Source organism: Talpa europaea (assembly GCF_964194135.1).
Source record: "Talpa europaea genome assembly, chromosome: 9".
NCBI classification, from domain to species: Eukaryota; Metazoa; Chordata; class Mammalia; order Eulipotyphla; family Talpidae; genus Talpa; species Talpa europaea.
The window spans coordinates 69,697,344-69,717,001 of NC_140076.1; the positions used below are offsets into that span (position 1 = coordinate 69,697,344).

The following is a 19,658-nucleotide window of genomic DNA, read 5'->3' on the forward strand; positions in this document are numbered from 1 at the left end:
TCTCCGTTCCTCTCGGCCACTTCCGTCCTAGGGCTTCCGCCTTCCGGGCGTGCCATCTAATGGCCTCCGGCCGGAAACCCTCCAACCCTAGTTGCACGAGGAGTTAAAAAGCAAAACCTCTCAGCCGAGGGGGCGGCGACTTTTTTTTGCTGAGCAGCCCCCATTCTGGTCCAGGGCCTTTTCATCCCCTTGGAGACGCCGAGGCAGCTGTGGACCAGCCTCTGCAACCGGATCTTACGATCGACAAGAACTGCAGCCAATCGTGGAATAGCACGTTACTTTTGTCAGCCAACGGAAACCAAGAGATAGCTTGAGTGGCTGCCCAGCGGGGGCGGTCTGCGGCGCGGGGCATGCCGGGACGCGTAGTTTTTATGAGCCTCTGGCACCGACTGAGCTGGCTGGGACCATCATGTCCTTGGCCGCAGATCTTTAGCCCCGTCTTTCCAGTAACCTTTTTCAGTCTCGGGGAAAATGAAGCTCTGTATTGAACACGGCGGACTGAATTCCAAGTCTCGCGCTGCCTCGGACTCATTAAGTGACCCTGAGCAATCCTGTAGCGGTCTTTGGGGTCGCCAGCGGGCCCCCAGCCCCACCCTCGCACACACACCTTTGCAGTTGGATATTTGAGGGCGTCCACTACTCCCAGCGCCTCAGGACCAGCTGAGTTTAAGCAGGAGGAGCAGACCCGGATCCTGGCCTGGAACCCCCGTGACGGTCGTGACCCATCCGGAACATGGTGCCCGCTCAATGGAGCAAGAAGCGTCCAGAAACGTTGCAGGAAAACAGACTGTGGACCAGAGGTCGAAAACTGGTGGACCACTGTCTCGCAGAGCTCTCTTACTTGCCCATGCTATTTCAATAATGATGTAACTACCCGTATTTTTAAAGTAGGGGGCTTGGGGCCTCTCTGGTGGCGCAAGGGATTAAGCACCGCACTATGAAGCAATCCGCTGCAGCACAAGTTCGATCCCCTGCCGGCCAGGGAGCAAGCCACATGGTGCAGCAGACCTCTCCTCTCTTGCCCACTGCTCCCCTCAGCAGTGTATTTCACTCAATCTGCCTGTTGTGTTCTCTGCTCTGTCTCTGGTGGATCCTCTCACCACCAGCCCCGCCCACCCACCCCCCATCTCTGGCCTGTACCCCAGCTCTTGTATGCTTAAATAAATAAATCTTTAAAAAAAAAAAAAAGTAGGAGGCTTAAATTCACTTTAGAAATACAAATTTCCCATTTTTCTGAAACATCAAAAGATCCAGCTACACCAGGCCTGTGGCACTGCCAATGCCTTCCTCTTCTAAGCTAGACTCCACCTGGCCACTAATTTACAACCCCTGCCTGGCTTCTCTGGCTGTTAAAATTACCGACCCCTTGGGCCTCCCTGGCGGGGCAAGGGGATGAGCACTGCACTGTGAAGCAAGGTGCAGCCTCTGCAGCACGAGTTGGATTCCCCGCCTGCCACGGAGCAACCCACATGGCACAGCAGACCTCTCCTGACTCGCCCGCTGTTCCGCTCAGCAGTGTACTTTGGCCAATCCGCCTGTTCTGTTCCCCACTCTGTCTCCAGTAGATTCTCTCACCCCCGGCATCTCTGGCCTGTACCCAGCTCTTGTATGCATAAATAAATAAATCTTTAAAAAAAATAAAATTAGCGACCCCTGTTAGAGATCACGCGGGCAATCCTGGATTGGTTGCTCTTTATTTTAGGAAGCTGCCCTTTTGAATGAATGAATTTATTCAGGATTAAGTGCTATGACATCTTTTCTGGGTCATAAAATTTTAGCAAACTTTTTTTGTTACTCAGGTAATAACATGTTTGTATATATAAAGTACAGACATCTCTACAACAAACATCTCCTGCCATTCCCAGGAGTACACTCTTCCAGAGATTTATCTCTATTCATCCAATAGGAGCATGGACATTACACTAGACCTCCATGAGACCTGGAATTTTTGTCATATCTGGACTTCCAGCCTCTAGAAGAATGCTTAACACATCAGAGATGATTAATAAGTAATTGGAGAAAGAATGAATATTTGTTCTGGAACTGGATCATGAAGGAAGATCAGAAAGATGAAAGGCGTTCTCAGCAGAGGGAACAGGAAATGTAAGGGCAGGGAGGGAGGTCTGAAAACTTAAGGAACAAAAGCAGTTTGGAAAGACTGGAGCCTGGGAAGACAGGGGTTGGCATATTTGGAGTCTGACTGAGTCCTGAACTCAAAGGGCCTTCAGTTCCTAGCTAAGTCGTAACATAGCCTTCTCCTAGAAGGCAGTGGGGGTGGTTTTAAGCATGGCGTGCCTAAGGTAGGTTTCTCTGGCTATGTTACCATAGCTAGGAGGGGACTAATAGGTAAGGAGACTGAAAAGGAAGTCATCATAAGCAAATGAGAGAGGACAAGACTTCAACAAGAGAGGTCTCCGCAGGGAAGGAGGATCAGAAGTCCCACAGGGAGACTAAACATCGGTACCTGATCCCCTGTAGGAAACCAGGAGAAAGAAGTTGAGAACAATGTTCTATGGGATGGAGGTACTCCACCACTCCCAGGGAGGACAAGCTGGGAAGTCCCCAGAGTTGATGGGGTCCCTGGGGTGAAGTGGTCAGAGCTGAAATTGGCATCTACAATGGAGATATGCAGAGCACTGCTGCAGCAGCAGGGAGGATGACCTTAAGAAGTGGCCCCAGGCAGAGCCTGTGATAGGACCTTTGGAAGGGAGGAAGGTGAGTTGTGACCCCTTGGCCTGGTCATGGCCGCGGCCCAACTCCCAGTCTCCCCACCATTCCACACACACGTTCATATCTGCTAAGCTTAACTGATCCCTAACTTGATATGTAACCTTGGGCAACTCATTTCTCTCTTAGTCTCAGTTTCCTAATGTGTAAAGTGGGAATAATGAGCAGATTTTTTATGTGACTGAATAAATTCACGTGTCTTTGGGCACAGATGCACCGCCCAGGTGGTGAGTGTGTGCACACCTGGTTGCACATGTCCCTGGGCTCTTTGAGTCCACATGTGCCTGTGTGCTGGTGTGCCTATCACTAGCACCTATCCAAGGGACTATACATATGACTGGATCCCAGGCGCTCCTCACGAGGGAGAGACTATGTATTTTTAATACTTATACCTGAGTGGTCTGTATGTGTCTTTATGTGTCCACCTGGGTGGGAAGTGCCCAGGGATGGAAGTAGTAACTGCACATGGCACTGTCTGGGGGAGGGGTGCCGAGTGTGCACAAGCCCTGTGTGCAGCAGGTGTGAGATAAATCTGCTGAGTAAAGAACATGTGTGGACACTCGGTGCAGGTGTGCACATGTCCACAGGTGCCCTGGCAGAGCATGCACAGTTGCAAGATGTGTGATCATTACCTTGGAGTTCCCTGGGCTGGACCAGACCAAGCTGGCTCCTTGCTGGGCACACAGAGGCCTCTGCTGAGTGCTGGTGCCTGCGTGGGGTGTTGCCAAGAGTGCGTTGGCGGCATGTGTGTGTGCGCATGAATGTGTGTGTCTATGTGTAGGAAGAGGCGTTCGCTCTCTTAGACCTTGCTTTCTGTGGTTCGGTTTCTATAGAGACACTTCCTGTGGCAGAGAAAAGAGGTAGTGAGCTGGTGTTTCAGGATGTGAGGGCCTGGAGGAGTGAAGCAGGGCTCTTTCTGTTGCCTGCCCGCCACCTGCCTGCTGCCGTGCAAGCTCTGGTCGGCGCTGCCCACAGTCCCCATGGTGGGCACCTCCTGCGGCGGGGACCCGTGAACAGCAGCGGCATGCCAGGGAAGCCCAAGCACCTGGGTGTCCCCAACGGGCGCATGGTGAGTGTGGGCTCCAGGCCAGGCCCATGGGGAGGGTGTGGGCACACCCAGGGTGGAGCCCAGGAGGAGCAGCCTGCGGGGCTGGGCAAGAGCCTGCATGCTGCTAGCAGGCGGGAGAAGTTGAGAACAGACAGCAGCAGAGTGTGGGACCTGGTACGTCCACCCCAGGACCTTCTAGAAGGCCTTGCTAGAGATTTGGGTGACCCTGGAGATGAGACAAGAGCAGAGGCTTAAGTGTCTGGGTCAGCCCCCATTGCTCTCTCACCTGCTATTTTGGCACCGTCTGGGAAGGCCCATAACCTAGAGTAGCAAGGAGAAGACCTGGCATGCACACCCCCCTAGGGGCCTCAGCCCTCATGCCTCACTTAGCCTTCCTTTCCTTACAACACAGTGTGCTGCCCAAGGTTAGTTTGGGGGCAGCACTCACTGGGCCACCTCCAGCTGGACCTGCTCCCAAGGCTTCCTGCCAGAACTAGCAGTCCTAGGGCAGCCTGAATAGGCCAGCAGGGTCAGGCCAGGTTGGTGCCACTCCTCTCTGTTCTTTTTCTGGGCTACCAGGAAGGGTGGGGGTAGCTAAGCACTAGGATCCCCTCTGGATGCTGCTGCCCCACCCCCTAAAACCTTCTTCCTGACTGCTTGGCCCCTGAGACAGAGTTGCCCTCAGAGAGTCCAGCACCTTTATTCATTCAGCAGATGGGGTAACCTGTGCTGCCCTTTCCCCCTCCCCCTGCTTCTCTCCCACTTGGTCCATCCCCAGCCCATCCTTACAACCCCAGGAGGACCATTCAATGTCCAGACCATGCTCCCAGCCCGGCCGCAAACTAGTACTGTGGGACAAAGGCAAAGATTTAAATTTCAGCTCTGCTGCCCCTTACTAGGGATTCTCTCTGATCCTGTTTCCTCATCTTTAAAATGAGGAGATGGGAACACATTTCAAAGGCTTATTGAGATGATTAAGTAGAAGATCAATGTGGGGTCCCTGCTCAGCTTGCTGTGGAGGCTCCATAAATGTCATCCTGATGCCCCCCTTCATTCTCAGCCCCTCTTCAAGGATCCCTTGCCTCACCAAGAATATGAGCCACCTCTATACCCCCACTCCTGCCTTCTAATTCCCATGACCTGTCTCCACCTCTCCTTTAAGTGTCTCTTTATTGCCCAGGCACAGGCTAGCTGGGTGGGAGAGGCAAACCCCATCAGGCTGGCCCAGTCCCCACCTTACTGTGTCTGTGTTGCAGCCCCCATGGTGGGCACTCATGGGACATGCAGCCACCCATGGACCGAGCACTTCCAACTTGGAGGCCTGATGCATGGCTGACCCACTTTGGGTACCCAGTCCGAAGAGGAGCATGCCCATGCCTGCCATAGAGGGCAATCGGGTCAGTGCTTCCTTGAAGTGCCAACATTCCAGGCCTGCTGAGGGTCCCAGTGACAGACCCAGCCTCTGCCCCTCCTGCATCAACCCATGGCTCCTTTCCCCAAAACTCATTCAGAGCGAGGAAGGTGCCCTAGCTCTGCCCCTAGCTCGGGCCATCCTGGCTTCTCTCAGCAACATAGTTCATCTTTGCCCTTCCTGGGCCCCTTCTGAACTTTCTGTGACACCCCTTGGAATCAGGAGGGTCACAGATGGGCGTCTTGCTGGCCATGCTTTCTGAGGCCATGCTGGACTGAAGGAGAGGGTGGCAGGGGTGTGCACAGACCCCTGGGGGCAGGGTATCTGACTCCTTCCGTGAGTTCCTTCTTGTGGGAGGCTCAGAGGAGTACATTACACTGACTGAAGGCAGTTGGCAGGTCAAGGGACCCACCTTGGAACCTGGCTCCTCTGACTCAATACCAGGGTTCCTCCTCCTCCCCAAACTGCCTGGCTCCCTCGCCCACCTCCCCCTGCCGCCACCCCCACCTGCTGTCATTCCCCGCTGACACAGCTTCATTTGTCAGCCTGCCACTCAGCTTGTCAGGCAGTTGCAATGAAACCTGTCACTTAGAGAGACGCTCAGCCCCCTTGCCAGAGAGGTCTTCACACTGCCCCGGCCGCCACTCACTTGTTCACTCACACACTCGTTCACCCAACAGCCCCCAGGCCCGGCCCTGCCCTCAAGCAGCTCCAGGTATGGCAACATAGGTTCAAAGACCAGAATCAAATTCAGATTTAGGAAAGAGTGACAGGTCAGGAATAGAGAAAACCAAAGGGAGACCAGGAGGGAGACAGAAGTTCCCTACTCCGTGCATCATGGCATGGTACGTGTCCTGCCAGGGCCTGCCTGATGGAGGAGGGGGTGCTGGGCAAAAGAGGTGGGGAACGGGGTAGGGGGGCACAGGTGAACAGGGAGAGGCTGGGCCTAAAGTCCAGAGAGGAGTGATTATTGTGTCTTATTCCCCGGGGGGGCCCAGCTAGTCCTCCCACTAACAAGGAGGCCTGTACACAGAGCCCACTGGACCTCTACCTCTTTCCTGGTGTCCAGCACGGGGCAAGGCCCTGAGGGGGCAGGTACCTTTCAGAGGGGCTAGGACTGGGCTCAGCTCCCGAAGGCTGGCTCAGGCGAAGGAGCCAGGTACTTAGGGTTCTCTGTGGGTATACAGAGGGAGGATCTCTGCACTTCACTTTCCCCAAGCTAGGATGAGATGAGTTGGAGGTCGCAGAAAATGCTCATTAAACCAACCCTCCCTTTGAGGTATGATCCTTCCAAAGGGCAGAGTTCAAGAGGAGCCCCTGATTAACCTTGCCCACCTGTGCCCCAAGGACTGAGGCCCTGGGCCTCCTGGCTCTCCTGTCCACCAAGGGAGGGAAGACCTCGGGCTCCAGAGTCAGGCATGCTTGGGGTGCAATTTTAGCTTGGCCCCTTTCCCACTGTGTGACTTCTTTAGGCCTCCATTTCCCTCATCTGTAAAATGGGAGTTGATAGGATAGGAAGGATAGGAAGCCAGCATGGAGTGAGAACACAGGTGCGTGCTGTCAGAGAGTGCCTGGCACACAACCGGCGCTCAGGCCATGCTGGGCTATTTAGTATTCTCTAATACCAGCAGCTCCCGCAAGATCCACTTCTTAAGAAAAAAGTCTGACAAACTGAGACCTGACAAAGGTCGAGAGTCACAGGCCACCACACCCTTCCTCATCTTTTCTTCCTCTTTTCTCCCATTCCCTCACCACTTCTTAAGCAGGCCAGGGTGGAGCCAGGGCAGCCGCCATCAAACAACTTCCCTAGGTCTGGAGCTTGTGCAGGTGGCAGCAGTTTGTGTCCCCCCAAACTCCCCTCCCTCCATGCCTGGACGTGCTGCTCCGTGGGCTGCCTGCCTAAGCTTTCACATGCAGGCCTGGGGCTTCTTCCACCGGTCCCAGCAGCCTCCGCGGGTGGGGAATGCTGAGCCGCAGGCTACCCAGGGAGGCTCTAGGAAGCAGAGCCCCCATCTCTGCTCTGTTCCTTCTCTGAATCTCGGTTCACACCCTTTAGGGGCCGACAGCAAGTGGGCAAGAGGGCTCAGGAGGTTGAACTCCAAGCCCAAGATGGGGTGCTCCAAGGCAGAGCATCCCTAGTGAGGGGGGTACAGGAGTGTCCTTGGAGGGCGGAGGAGAGATGCTTGGGGCCCTGAAGTCTGCTGGGGGCAGGTTGCGAGGAGAGGGCTGTGTGAGGAGAGGATTCAGACCGGTTCCCTCCGACAAACCAGGCCGTTCCCCGGGAGGAAGCTGCCAGGCTGGCTGGGGAGAGGGGCCCAGACGCCAGTGGGCAGAGGTGTGGTGAGAAAGGGGCTTCAGGCCACGGTGTTGGGGGTGACTGACGTCAACAGACAGAGACTGGAGTGCTGTCGGTGGGGGCAGCAGGAGCAGGAACCCAGGCAGAGAAAACAGCAAAGCAGGAAGCAGGAGTGAGTAGGGGCATGAAGAGAATAGAAAAGTTTGATAGTGTAGGGTGGTGAGGGGGAGGAAACTGGGGGAGGCTGAAGGGGCTCATTAGTCAAGCCCAGGCAGAATTTCAGCTGTAACCTGGCAACTGCTCCCCCTTCCAGGGCAGGGAGTCAGGCCAGAGGACTTGGGAGCCAGCCCCACCTAAAGCCACAGACACTGACAATAAGGAATAAAATAAGATAGGCGTGTGGATTGGCACCTTTGTCCTCCTTGGGGCTCCTGGTCTGCCCCAGCAGCCTTGTGGGAGGAGGCTGAGCAAGGAGGAAGCCGAATCCTGGGCTAAAGGGAGGTGAGGGGACCAGGCACTACCTCGGAGGATGGGAGTCATGAAGTTCCTGAAAACCCAGTGGCAGGGCCATGACAGCGACGGGGGCACTGAGGCTGGGGAGGAAAAACACCAGGTACGCAGACATGAAGATGAATGAAGCTGCTCGGAAGGGAAAGAGCATGCTGGGAGGGACCTTAGGCTTCAGGTCTCCTGCTCACACCCCCCAGAGTTGGGATTTTCTCCAGCAGCAGTGGGGTGAAGTCATCAGCTGGACAGGTGCAGAAGCAGGATGGCAAGGGCGGGGTGCCTGGGGTAGCAGGTCTGTGTGCCACTCTTGGCATACACACCCCTCCTCTTATCCCTGTGCCCCAGATGGGAGCCCAGGCTCAGGAGGAGAAAAGTTGGAAAACCAGAAAAGGGTAGCGCTGGAATTTGAATCCGGGACTGCAGCGCCTGCTCTCTTGCCTCCACAAATCTAGAATGCTTAGCAGGTTCATACACCAGCACCAACACAAGAGCAATAGTAACAGTATTATGCCTTGAACACTGACTACACACCAGGTAGTGTGTTCGCAATTCTTTATACATACTTAATCACAAATTAGGATCATTATTTGCCCCACTTTTATAAAGGAAGAAACCGAGCACAGAGAGATACAGTCCCCTGTCCAAGGTCACACAGCACAGATTTGAACCCAGGCTGTCTGCCTCCAAAAGTGATAAAAATGCATCTAACTGGCCCCAGAGACCCCTGAGAGCATGGGGCCTTTTAGAGAACGCAGTTGTTGCTCAGGGAAGTTGCTGCTTCTGGCTGGGAAGACACTCAGGAGAATGGGGCATCCTGGTCTTAAAAAGGAGACAGAAAGCAGAGCATATTATGTAAAACTCCTGATTTTTAAACATGGGAAACACATTTTAACTTTTAACTGTATTCCCTTTAAACTGAAAAAAGAAAAAAGCATTCTGAGGACCAAGATAATAATGTCCAAAGAATGTGCAGAGCAGCTGGGCCTACAGAGTTGAGAGCCAGGTACTCCCGTGAGGTGGGGAGCAGAGAGTGAGGTTCCAGGCATTAGGGTAGGGAGAGGCTTCCTGGGGAGGAGATGCTTGCAGACCTGTTTCCAGTGGGGAGGATGGTACAAGGGGACAGGTGGGGAAAGCGCTAGGTGACGGAGTCTAGTGAAAATGTGGAAGGTGAGAGGGAGGAAGGACTTGGAGTGATGTAGTCCTGGTGTCAGGAAGCAGGTGAGGGGAAGAATGGCAGGCTGCGGGGAAGCCTGCTCCATGGCCTGCTTTGGTGGTGGCTTTGATGGCTTCCACTTGGAACTAGCTGGGTTTGAGGGGTTTGTGGGACATTTGGGTGGAGACGTTAGCAGAAACTGTGTGTTGCATCTGGGGATAGGTGGGATGGAGAAGGGCCCCAGAGCAGAGAGATGTGGTGTATCTCTCTGTGCTCAGTTTCTTCCTTCCTTTTTCTGCCTTGCTTGGGTAGGAGGTAATGAGGAAGCTGGGGGGCTGCTAGAAAAGTAGGCAGAAGACCAAGGGAAACTACAGCAAGAGTCATTTTGAAAGGAGGTTTTTTTTGGTTTGTTTCACTAGTGGTTGGGATTCCCAGAGAAGTCAGAGCTGTGCTTTAGAGAGGCTGGAGCCTAGGGCGGAGGGTGAGGATGGAATTGGCCTCTATAGCATTGCTGCTCAAAGTGTGGTCCATGCACCAGGTGCTGAAATGTGGTGTCTCAGACCCCAACCTGCACCTTCTTGAACTTGAAATTGGAGGTGGGCTTCTTCCGGTCATTCTGCTGCATACTAAAGTTGAAGAACACCTTCTTGATACTATAAAATGTCCTATGCCTGCTCAAGGTGAGAGTGGCACCCAGGGAAGACCCTGGGTCCCATGAGGGAACAGTTGCAATGAGGAAGGTCAGGCTGCAGAGAGACCTCTCCTTCCTCAACGACAACAGCAAGTACTGATATAGCCCCTGCCACGTGCTGATGACCATTCTAGATGCTGAAAATACATTCCACTGATTTTATCTTCACAACAGCCCCCCAGAAGAAACTTACCATCATCCCCTAGTCACAGATGGAGACAAGTTACTTGCCCAAAGGCACACAGCTAGCAAGTGGCAGAAGCAGGGTTCTAAGTCTGTGCTTCTACCCACCAGCTTTGTACCTGGGCTCTTCCAGCATGTGCTGGTGGAGGAGGGAGCCAAGGGTAACTGGAAGGTACCTGGCATAAGACCCAACGCATAGTGTTTGGCATGTGGTAGTTGGGGAGCTAGGGACAGATTGAACAAATACTGACCAGCAGGGACCTGGCCAGGGATGCCTAGTATGGCTTTCTGGGCAGAGGAGAACACAGCTCCAATCCAGGTGACTGGGCCTGGAGCTGACCCTTACGAATCTGCGTGGGCACTGCCCTGACTTTCCACCTCGGGTCTCTTGCAGGTTCTGGCTGTCTCAGATGGAGGTAAGTGACAGGGTATGTGTGGGAAGTCTGCCTGGTGGTGGTGGAGCAGGGGAGGGGGATATGAAAATGGGGTGGAGACACCCCTGTCACTTGCTATCTTTCCAGAAAAAGGACCTGTGGAGTGGCTCTACCTGGGGTCGGGTGGGGCGGGAGACTGGGGAGGCTGCAAAGCTCACCTCTACTTATCTATCCCTCCGCAGAGCTGAGTAGCACAGCAGGCTCGCAGGGCCAGAGTGAAGGCCGTGGCAGCTCCCTCAGCATCCACAGCCTCCCCAGTGGTCCCAGCAGCCCCTTCCCCACTGAGGACCAGCCTGTGGCCAGCTGGGCCCTGTCCTTCGAGCGGTTGCTACAGGACCCCCTGGGTCTGGCTTACTTCACTGTAAGCCCTGGAGTGGGATAGGGAGGGAGGGTGGCAGTGGTGGGGGTGAAGGGAGAGTTGCTGGGGGGAATGAGAGAGGCTGTGGATGAACCTTTGGTCTGGTCAGGGTGGGACTCTTCTGTTGGTTGCCTCATCCAGCCTTTCTTTGTCACCCTCTTCTCCCAGCTATGAACTTTGCTTCTTTCTGTCCTGACTCTGCCTTTCATTTTCTCTCTGTTCCTCCTGATCTGGCCCTGTCTAACTGGCTTGGCCTCTTAGCCCTGGGTCTACCCAATCTCCTTGACTGCCTCCCCTGACAGGGTCTCTGTGTGTCTGACTGCCTCCTCCTTCCACCCCCAAGGAGTTCCTGAAGAAGGAGTTCAGTGCTGAGAATGTGACTTTCTGGAAGGCCTGCGAGCGCTTCCAGCAGATCCCGGCCAGTGACACCAAGCAGGTTGGGGGAAGAGGGAATTGGAGCAGAGAGCAGAGCAGAGTGGGGATCATGGCATGGGCTGTGCCCTGACCTTCTGTCCCTCCTGCCCCTGTCCCAGCTAGCTCAGGAGGCCCGCAACATCTACCAAGAATTCTTGTCCAGTCAGGCGCTGAGCCCCGTGAACATCGACAGGCAAGCCTGGCTCGGGGAGGAGGTGCTGGCTGAGCCCAGGCCAGACATGTTCCGGGCACAGCAGCTTCAGGTGAGCAGTCGGGGGCCGCTGGCGCCAGAGCACCATGGAGCAAAAAAGCAGGTCCAGATCTGAGAACGAAGTCTCAGAGTGAGGATTGGGGGTGGAGACGTCGGGAAGTAGATTTGGATGCGGGGACCCCGCTGAAAGCAGGGCCAGGACACAGGTGGGAGAGCGCACCGCACGTTGCGCGAAAGGAGGGGCCGGCGCGGTCCAGGTAAGGGATGCGGCCTGCGCCCAGGTGTTTAGCGGGCGAGGCGAGGGACTCGCTCAGTTGGCCGCGGACCCCGCCAACACCAAGGCCCCGACGGGACGCGGGCGGCCCTCGGAGCGCCGGTCCCCGCCTCACTGCCCGGCGTCGGCCCCACAGATCTTCAACTTAATGAAGTTCGACAGCTACGCGCGCTTCGTCAAGTCTCCGTTGTACCGGGAGTGCCTCCTGGCGGAGGCCGAAGGGCGCCCCCTGCGGGAACCCGGCTCTTCGCGCCTGGGCAGCCCCGAAGCCAGCAGGAAGGTGCGGAGCCCGGGCCGCGGGGGCGGGGCCGGGGCCGCGGGGGCGGGGCCGGGGCCGCGGGGGCGGGGCCGCGGGGGCGGGGCCGGGGCCGCGGGGGCGGGGCCGGGGCCGGGGCCGGGGCCGGGGCCGGGGCCGGGGCCGGGGCCGGGGCCGGGGCCGGGGCCGGGGCCGGGGCCGGGGCCGGGGGCGGGGCGGGGGCGGGGCCGTCCGCAGGCGTGTGCCCGCGGTCGGCGCGGAGGCTGGCGCCCGGCCGGTCCCAGTGCCTTTCCTGCGCCTGCAGAAGCCGAAGCTGAAGCCCGGGAAGTCGCTGCCGCTGGGCGTGGAGGAGTTGGGGCAGCTGCCTTCGACTGAGGGTCCTGGAGGGCGCCAGCTCCGCAAGTCCTTCCGCAGGGGTGAGGGCAGGAGCGGGCCACAGAGATGAGAGGGGAAGGAATTTGGGCGAGTTTTCCCTATTCGACCGGTGTGAGTCTGAAAACCGAAATGCAGGTCCCTGTGACCACCACGTTCCCGGGGTAGTTCTGTTCCCAAGCAAAACGCCGGAAGTTTGGGAAGCCCCATCAATAGCGAAACTGCCAGGGACCCAGACCTGCAGGAGGGTGCCCACAGGATCCACCCCTTGGGGCAGATGCCTCAGCAGGTGTGTGGGTGTGGGGAGGTGGGTTTACTCTGCCCAATGCGCCCTCTCCCCTAGAACTAGCGGTTGGAGCTCCCAACTTGCGCAGAGAGTCTCAGGGCTCCCTCAACTCCTCTGCCAGTCTGGACCTCGGCTTCCTTGCCTTCGTCAGCAGCAAATCTGAGGTGAGCCAACTGTTTGGGGGAGATGAGGTTGGGACTAGGGCCAGTCCCCTTTGTGGGGCCGCGTCATCATTCCCAGCCACTGTCCCCACTTCCATCTTGGGACTTGCTCCCCAGCATCAACCCCTCTGCCTCCTTACTTTCTACCTGACTACCTTACCTGTCTACCTTACTTTTCTACTTTCTCCCTGCATGGCATGGATGCCTCAGGCAATGTGTGTGCATGTATGTGCATGTGTGCTGCCCAGTTGGGTGGGTGGACCTGTCTCCAGGTGCCCATAGACCTAGGTGAGCTATAAAGGAGGCCCTACCTTACCAGGTATGCTCTTGGACGTGAGTGTGTGCACACCCCATGAGCGTTCCTGTCCATGTACCTACCTTGTCTGTGTATCTTTGACCTCTCCCGACTCCTGCCCAAATCAGAGCCACCGGAAGAGCCTTGGGAGCTCAGAAGGTGAGAGCGAAAACCGGTTAGGAAAGTATTGCTGCGTGTACCTGCCTGATGGCACAGCCTCCTTGGCCCTGGCCCGACCTGGCCTCACCATCCGTGCCATGCTGGCAGGCATCTGTGAGAAACGAGGCCTCTCTCTACCTGATATCAAAGTCTACCTGGTGGGCAACGAGCAGGTATGAAGCTGGTCTGGTCCCCAGCTCTAATTCCTTTTCTGTTCCTGACCCCCAACTCCTTTCTTCTCTGACTCTTTCCTGACCACACTCCCAAGGCCAATCCTAATCTCCTGGACCAACCCTAATTCCAGCCCCATTCCCTATTACTCCCCTTCCTAACTCCAGCCTCCACTATAACCCTGCCCCTACTCTCAATGCCCACTCTAAATCAGCCCAGCACCAACTCCTCCCTCAAACCCAGACACCCATTCTTGTCCTACAAAATCCTATCCCTACTTTCTCCCCATCCTAGTTTCTGTCTTCACCTATCATCCTCACTGTGGTAGTCCCAGACACTCTGGGAGTTGGTGAGAGGGTTAGGAGGAACCACTGATGAAGCCGGGATTTCCCCCATGACCCCCAGAGTTTATACTGCTCATCCATGAAATAGTCATTTAGGGAGTCCTCACCTTCTCTGCTCTGATAGCAGGGGCACCCATGAAAAACTTTAGATGCAAACTAGCATAAACTTCAAAGAGGAGTCTAGAAAAATCTCACTTTAAACTATCCAGTAAGGCAGAGATAAAGAATGCTCCAGGATGGTCTCACTCATAGCAGGAATCTAGAAAACTTAAATAAGGGACCAGGAAAATGAATAACTATAAGAAAGTGAAAATCAAAATCAACAAAAAACTATGAACCAGAGACACTTTTTGGGGGGTGGGGGGCGGGAGGGGAGGGATTGGGGTCAGATGGGGGGTTGCAATTGTATGGGGAATATAAAAATAAAATTTATTATTTATAAATAAATAAATAAATAAATAAATAAATAAATAAAAAGAATGCTCCAGGGGACCCAGCTGGGTTCCATTCACCCTGTAGATAAGCCTATAAGGTCCTGCCAGGTGGGTCAGCGTGGGACCTGGGCCTGAGCACTGTCCTCCAGGTCCACAGGCTAGAGGTGAGCCATGCAAGATGTGATCAGGGAGGAGTCAATTCCCTCCCCAATGAGAGTTTCTGGGGAGGAAGGGAGGTTTTCTGACCGATGCCAGGAAAGCTTCATGGAAGAGGTCACAATTGATGAAGATGGGAGGAGTTTGCCTGACACAGGGGAAGACATTACAAGCCAAGAGAATAGCTGAAGCAGAGGCCTGGAGGTGGCTAAGAAGCGCAGGACAAGTTCAGGGGCCTGGTTGATGGGAGAGTGCGGGCAGCAATAGGAGGCGCTCTGCCCACTCTCTCTGGCCCTCTGGCAGCCTCCACAGCCCAGATGGGCTTTCACAATGCCTAAATATAACTTCACCACCCACATCCCACCTGTTCCTGCAGAATAGCACAGGCCTATCCCCTGGAAGAGGGTGTCTCCCCAGCCCCCTGGGGCACGTTCAAGCAGTAGGGTCGCTGGAGGTGGTAGTCACTACAGTTACTGTTTATGTACCTACTGTGTGCCAGGCCCCATGCCAGCTACTTCACATCCTAATAGGGAATGGGGCTGGAATTAGGGTAGGTCCGGGAGATTAGGAATGGCCTTGGAACTTCACATCCTGATTGGGGATCTTGGGGGAGGGACCCTTTTTGCAGTGAGGAGACAAGAAGTGTCCTCAGCAGGTGGGAAAGGGAGAAGTAGACAAATGTCAGAAAAGGGACAAGGCCTGGGTAGCTGTCCCAGTATGGGTGGCAAGGGAGGAAATGGGATCTGACTGACTTGGTTGGGCTTCTCATGCCTGAAGAAGTATAGGATGGCTATCCAGGAGGCAGGTGCTGGCCTGGCCCAGGAAGAGGACACCTCAAGACCCAGGACCTAAACCTGTCTCTTACCCAAGCAATCCCATTACCGCTTGGTGCCCAATCCCATCTCCATGTTTCCTATGACACCTGCCTTTTCAAAGTCTTCCCGGCATTCTTGCCATCCCAGGGGTGGTCATGCCAGGCTCTTGTCCCCATCCCCATAGCTATGAATCACCAGCACACTGGGAGTCCCTCTGACCTTAGGGATCCCCAGTGGCAGCCACTGGAGGAAGTGAAGGTGGCTCCCTCCCATCTGCAGACTGCTTAGAGTGGGTGGGAGGGTGGCTGAAACCCTGTCTGCTGTCTGCAGAAGGCTCTGGTTCTGGATCAGGACTGCACGGTGCTGGCCGACCAGGAAGTGCGGCTGGAGAACTGGATCACCTTTGAGTGAGTGCTTCTCCCTCCAGGCTTGAGTTTGGATCCCAACTGGGACCCTAGTTGGGGCTGATGTTCTCCCTAAGTCCCATCTCTTGTGCTACCCACCCTACCCCACCCCAGTCTGAGCCCCCACCCCCAGCCAGTTTCGTCCCCCCAGTTCTTGCCCAGTCAGCGTGGGATTTGTCACGAGTGGGTTGGGGGAGATCCGGGTGGGGTCCTGCCCTTCTGCAGCGCCAGGCTCTCTGCAGGCTGGAGGTGGCAGCGCTGGACCGTGTGGTGCGGATCTCTGCTAAGCCCACCAAGCGGCTGCAGGAGGCACTGCAGCCCATCCTGGCGAAGCACTGCCTGAGTCCACAACAGGTGTCACTCCACCGGGTGAGTGGCAGGTCCTTGGGGCCGGGGCACAGTGGTGGGGAGCAAGCTGCCTGTCCCGCGGGCTGCTGACCTGTCCCCACAGCCAGGGGAGAAGCAGCCGGTGGATCTGGAGAAGCTAGTGAGCTCCGTGGCCACCCAGAGACTGGTTTTGGACACTCTCCCAGGTAGGGAACGTTGCCCCTTCCTCCCCTCTCCTTGGTCCCCAGGAGGGTTCTGGCCCAGGAGGAAGGGGGTCCAGGCTGGTAAATGCTTGTGGATGATGGTCTTCTCTGCCTCAGGTGTGAAGATCCCCGAAGCCAGCCACACATCCCCCTGCCGCAGCCAGGTGAGTGGAGAGGTGGGCACTCTCAGGCGCCCAGAATGCCTCCTCTCTCGGCTATGACTCTGACCACACCTTCTCGCAGGGTGACCCACCTAGAACCCAGAACAAGGCAGCCCAGCCTTCTCCACCGCCCCTCAACTCGCTGGCCGAGGCGTCCAGTAGTGTCGCTGGGAAGCGGCAGACGTGTGACATTGAAGGTATAGTGGAGATGGTGGGGGGTTGTGACCAAAAGAGTTGGACACCATTGAGGGTGGGTGACAGCAGAAGGCTTGAGCTAAAGCAGGGGACTGGATGCCATTGGGGCTGGAACAAGAGAACTAAGGTCCACTGGAGTTGGATGACCAGGGGCGAACTAAGGGGTCAGGGAGGCAGTGAGGATAGTGGGACTATGGTGGGCTAGCCTAGGCAGGTCTGCTAGGCAACCGCTGATTCTATGGCCATCCCCAGGCTTGGTGGAGCTGCTGAACCGGGTACAGAGCAGTGGGGCCCATGACCAGAGGGGCCTTCTGCGCAAAGAGGACCTGGTGCTTCCAGAATTTTTGCAGCTGCCTGCTCAAGGGTCCAGTTCCCAGGAAGCCTCACCACAGACTGAATCAGCGGTCCAGACCAAAGGGGGCTCCTCGGACTCCACTGCCCACTCGGCCCTCTGACTATTGCCCAACAGTCCAGGCCCACTGCATGGCACCTTGTGGGCCAAGCATGCCATGGGCCCGCTCTGCATGCCCTGTATGTGCCATGAGTGTCCCTGGCCCCTTCCTGCCACGGGCAGGCCCGAGGGCAGGGCTGGGAGGGGTGAGGAGCTGCTTCAGAGGAGCCATACCTAACAGCTGCCACCACTTGGTCCTGCACAGGCTCTCCCACCCATACCTTACAGCCAGGCCACTGCAGGGAGGTGGACCTAGTCCCCAGGGCAGGCTTGCTCAACAGGGAGGGATGGCGTTGGCAGTGCCAGCCTCCCCACCTGGTGCCAAGCCTCAGTGGGGAGCAGGAGGAGGGGCCGGCCCTTCCTCAGGGAGCTGGTATGAGTAAGACCTGGGGATGCAGGCAGGTGGGCAGCCCCTCCCTCTACCTACATAAATTCTACTGTACATATGGATTTTGCAGTTGGCTTGGGGCAGCTGGGTTTGTCCTGGATGTATGATATTATTATTATAATAATTATTATTATTCTGCCATGAGGTGTGTTTCTTACATACCAGTCTACGCTGTGCCCCTCCACCCCAAACCGCACTGCCTCTGTCACCAGGGTCAGTGCCAGGAAGCTGTCAAGGACTTCAGGATGTGCCCCCTGACTTCCTGTTGTCAGAACCTCTCTTCCTGACTGCACAGAGTATGGGGGTGTGAGTAAGAGACAGAGACAGCAAGAAGGAAGGTGTTGGAGGGTGGGGTGAGGGGAGAGTTTCCTTTAGGGAACCCTGCCTTTGCCAGGTGTCTCCAAGCAATCTCATGGTCTCTGGATCTGTATGCACCCTCCGGTTGCTGTCCTCTGCTTCTGCTGGGGACTGAGTATGTCTGCAGAGCTGCTGCAGGCTCCCTTGGATGCATTGAAGCCGTGGTAGACACGTGGTTGTGGTGGGGCAGGCTCCACCTCTTGCCTGCTTTGGCTGAGTGGGGACAGCCAGGGAAGCCTGGAGTGATGCAAGGAAGGGGCTCCCAGCCTACAGGCAGAGAAGTCAGACTCAGCTTGATGCTGACACATAGCTACACGGGAGCCTTGGGAAGGCACCCCGGGAATAAGGGCCATCTTCCCCACTGCACTTGCCTCTTACTGCCCCAAGTCCCTGAAATTCCTGCCTGAGGTCAGAGGGGATCGCTGGCTCACAGTAACTTTCTAGGGAAGTTGGAAATCAAACTCAAGCCTTCCTGGGGTTGGGGGGTGCTAGCCCACTGTCTCCTCAGCCCCTTTTGTGGGATGGGATGACCACATCCCCTGGCTGCTGGGGTATCTCAAAATCTAGACCTGGCTAATCAGAGTTTTGTTCAGGGATGACCTCTAATCCCAGTCAGAATCCCAACTCTTGTCATTTTTTATCATCTCCTGGGGATGTGCAGAAAGGACATTCTGGGAGAGAAGCTCAATGGAATAAAGCCCCCAGAGAGAGCAGGACAGAGAGTGGAAGAGGATTCCTGACAAAATTGACCCAAATGCCTAAATTCAGCCATGCATGCCTGAAGTCAGCTGGCCCAGACTTTCTGGTTAGGCGAGCCAACACATTCTTTTGATATGTGTGTGCTTGCAACTCTGGGTGGGGTTGCTGAGACCCACAACCACAAAATTCCTGCTTCCCAGACAAGCTCAGCCTGAACACTTCAGAGGAGCCTCCCCTGGTCATGGGATGCTCTAGTCTTAGTGTTTGTGCCCCCCCCCAACTCATATGTTGATAGTAACCCCCAGTATTAGGAGGTGGGGCCTTTGGGGTGTCATTACACCTAATGAGGATTAGCCCTCATGAATGGGATTAAAGATCCTTATAATAGGGACCCCAGAGATCTCCTTTACCCCTTCTGCCTGGTGGGGACACAGGGAGAAGTTGACCAGCTACAACCCAGAAAAGAGCCCTGATCTTTGGATTTCCAACCTCTAGAACTGTGAGAAATAAATGTCTGCTGTTTATCGGCTACCCAGTCTCTGATATTCTGGAATTCTATTGCTGCAGCCTGAATGAACTAAGACATCCTATATGAAGTGCTCCCCAGCTCTGTTCTCTCCAGTTTTCTTCTTTCACGGTACTCAACCCACCTTAAGAATGACCCTGTGACTTATTCATGCTTGTTTGCTTACATGATGTGAGCACCCTGTTGACAGGGACTTTGTCCATCTTATCACTGCTTTGTCCCCTTGGACTGACAAATGATGCCGCAACTTCAGATAGTTCCAGCAAAGCACAGCAGGCTTTTGGGGTTCTGGATAGGGGACTACACAGCATCAGGGTTACAGCCTGTGGTCAGAAATGGGGGTATGGAGACCAGACATGCCCCTCCCTTGGTCAGCTACAGAACCTCCCTGGGGCTTCTCCCTTGTGGGAGGAGACACACTTCCATTTCCATAGGACAGAGAGGTGGGGACACCAGGTGAGAAAAGGGGTATCTTCCCAAAGCCAGTAGATCCTGTAGGCCAAGCCCCCCACCCTTGTACAGACTCCCTTTCCTAAGGAGACTGGCCCATGCCATGGTCACAAGCCAGATGGAAGTGTCTCTACAGCGATGGGCCCCTGCAGGGGGAAGGTTCACATCAACCAAAGCCCCCAAGTTAGAGCCGCTCCATCCTTTATCTCATTTTTTACTTCATAACAAAACAGCCTGGCTGGGGTGGGGGTGGGGAGAGGCACTTCAGGAGGGAAAATTCCTAGACTGGGATCCCGCAGGGAATCGTCACTAGAGTGTCACCAGCACTCAGGTTATCTGAC

The 19,658-nt window shown here is 55.6% G+C and overlaps 1 protein-coding gene across 2 annotated transcripts; it reads left to right on the forward strand.

Annotated features, from left to right (window-relative positions):
- Positions 1–3,751: 3,751 nt before the first annotated feature.
- On the forward strand, positions 3,752–16,901 carry RGS14 (regulator of G protein signaling 14; the record flags this gene model as incomplete). 2 transcript variants are annotated; one of them, XM_084244198.1, is made up of 15 exons in its annotated part: positions 3,752–3,796; positions 10,411–10,432; positions 10,633–10,811; positions 11,152–11,244; positions 11,342–11,485; positions 11,844–11,987; positions 12,268–12,379; positions 12,679–12,785; positions 13,206–13,409; positions 15,487–15,563; positions 15,803–15,929; positions 16,012–16,093; positions 16,208–16,254; positions 16,334–16,448; positions 16,699–16,901. In XM_084244198.1, the coding sequence occupies 15 exons, from the start codon at positions 3,752–3,754 to the stop codon at positions 16,899–16,901; spliced, it is 1,701 nt and encodes a 566-aa protein (XP_084100324.1). The 2 variants fall into 2 exon arrangements, with proteins under 2 accessions (XP_084100324.1, XP_084100325.1); XM_084244199.1 differs by having other exon boundaries at positions 15,490–15,563.
- Positions 16,902–19,658: the final 2,757 nt, after the last annotated feature.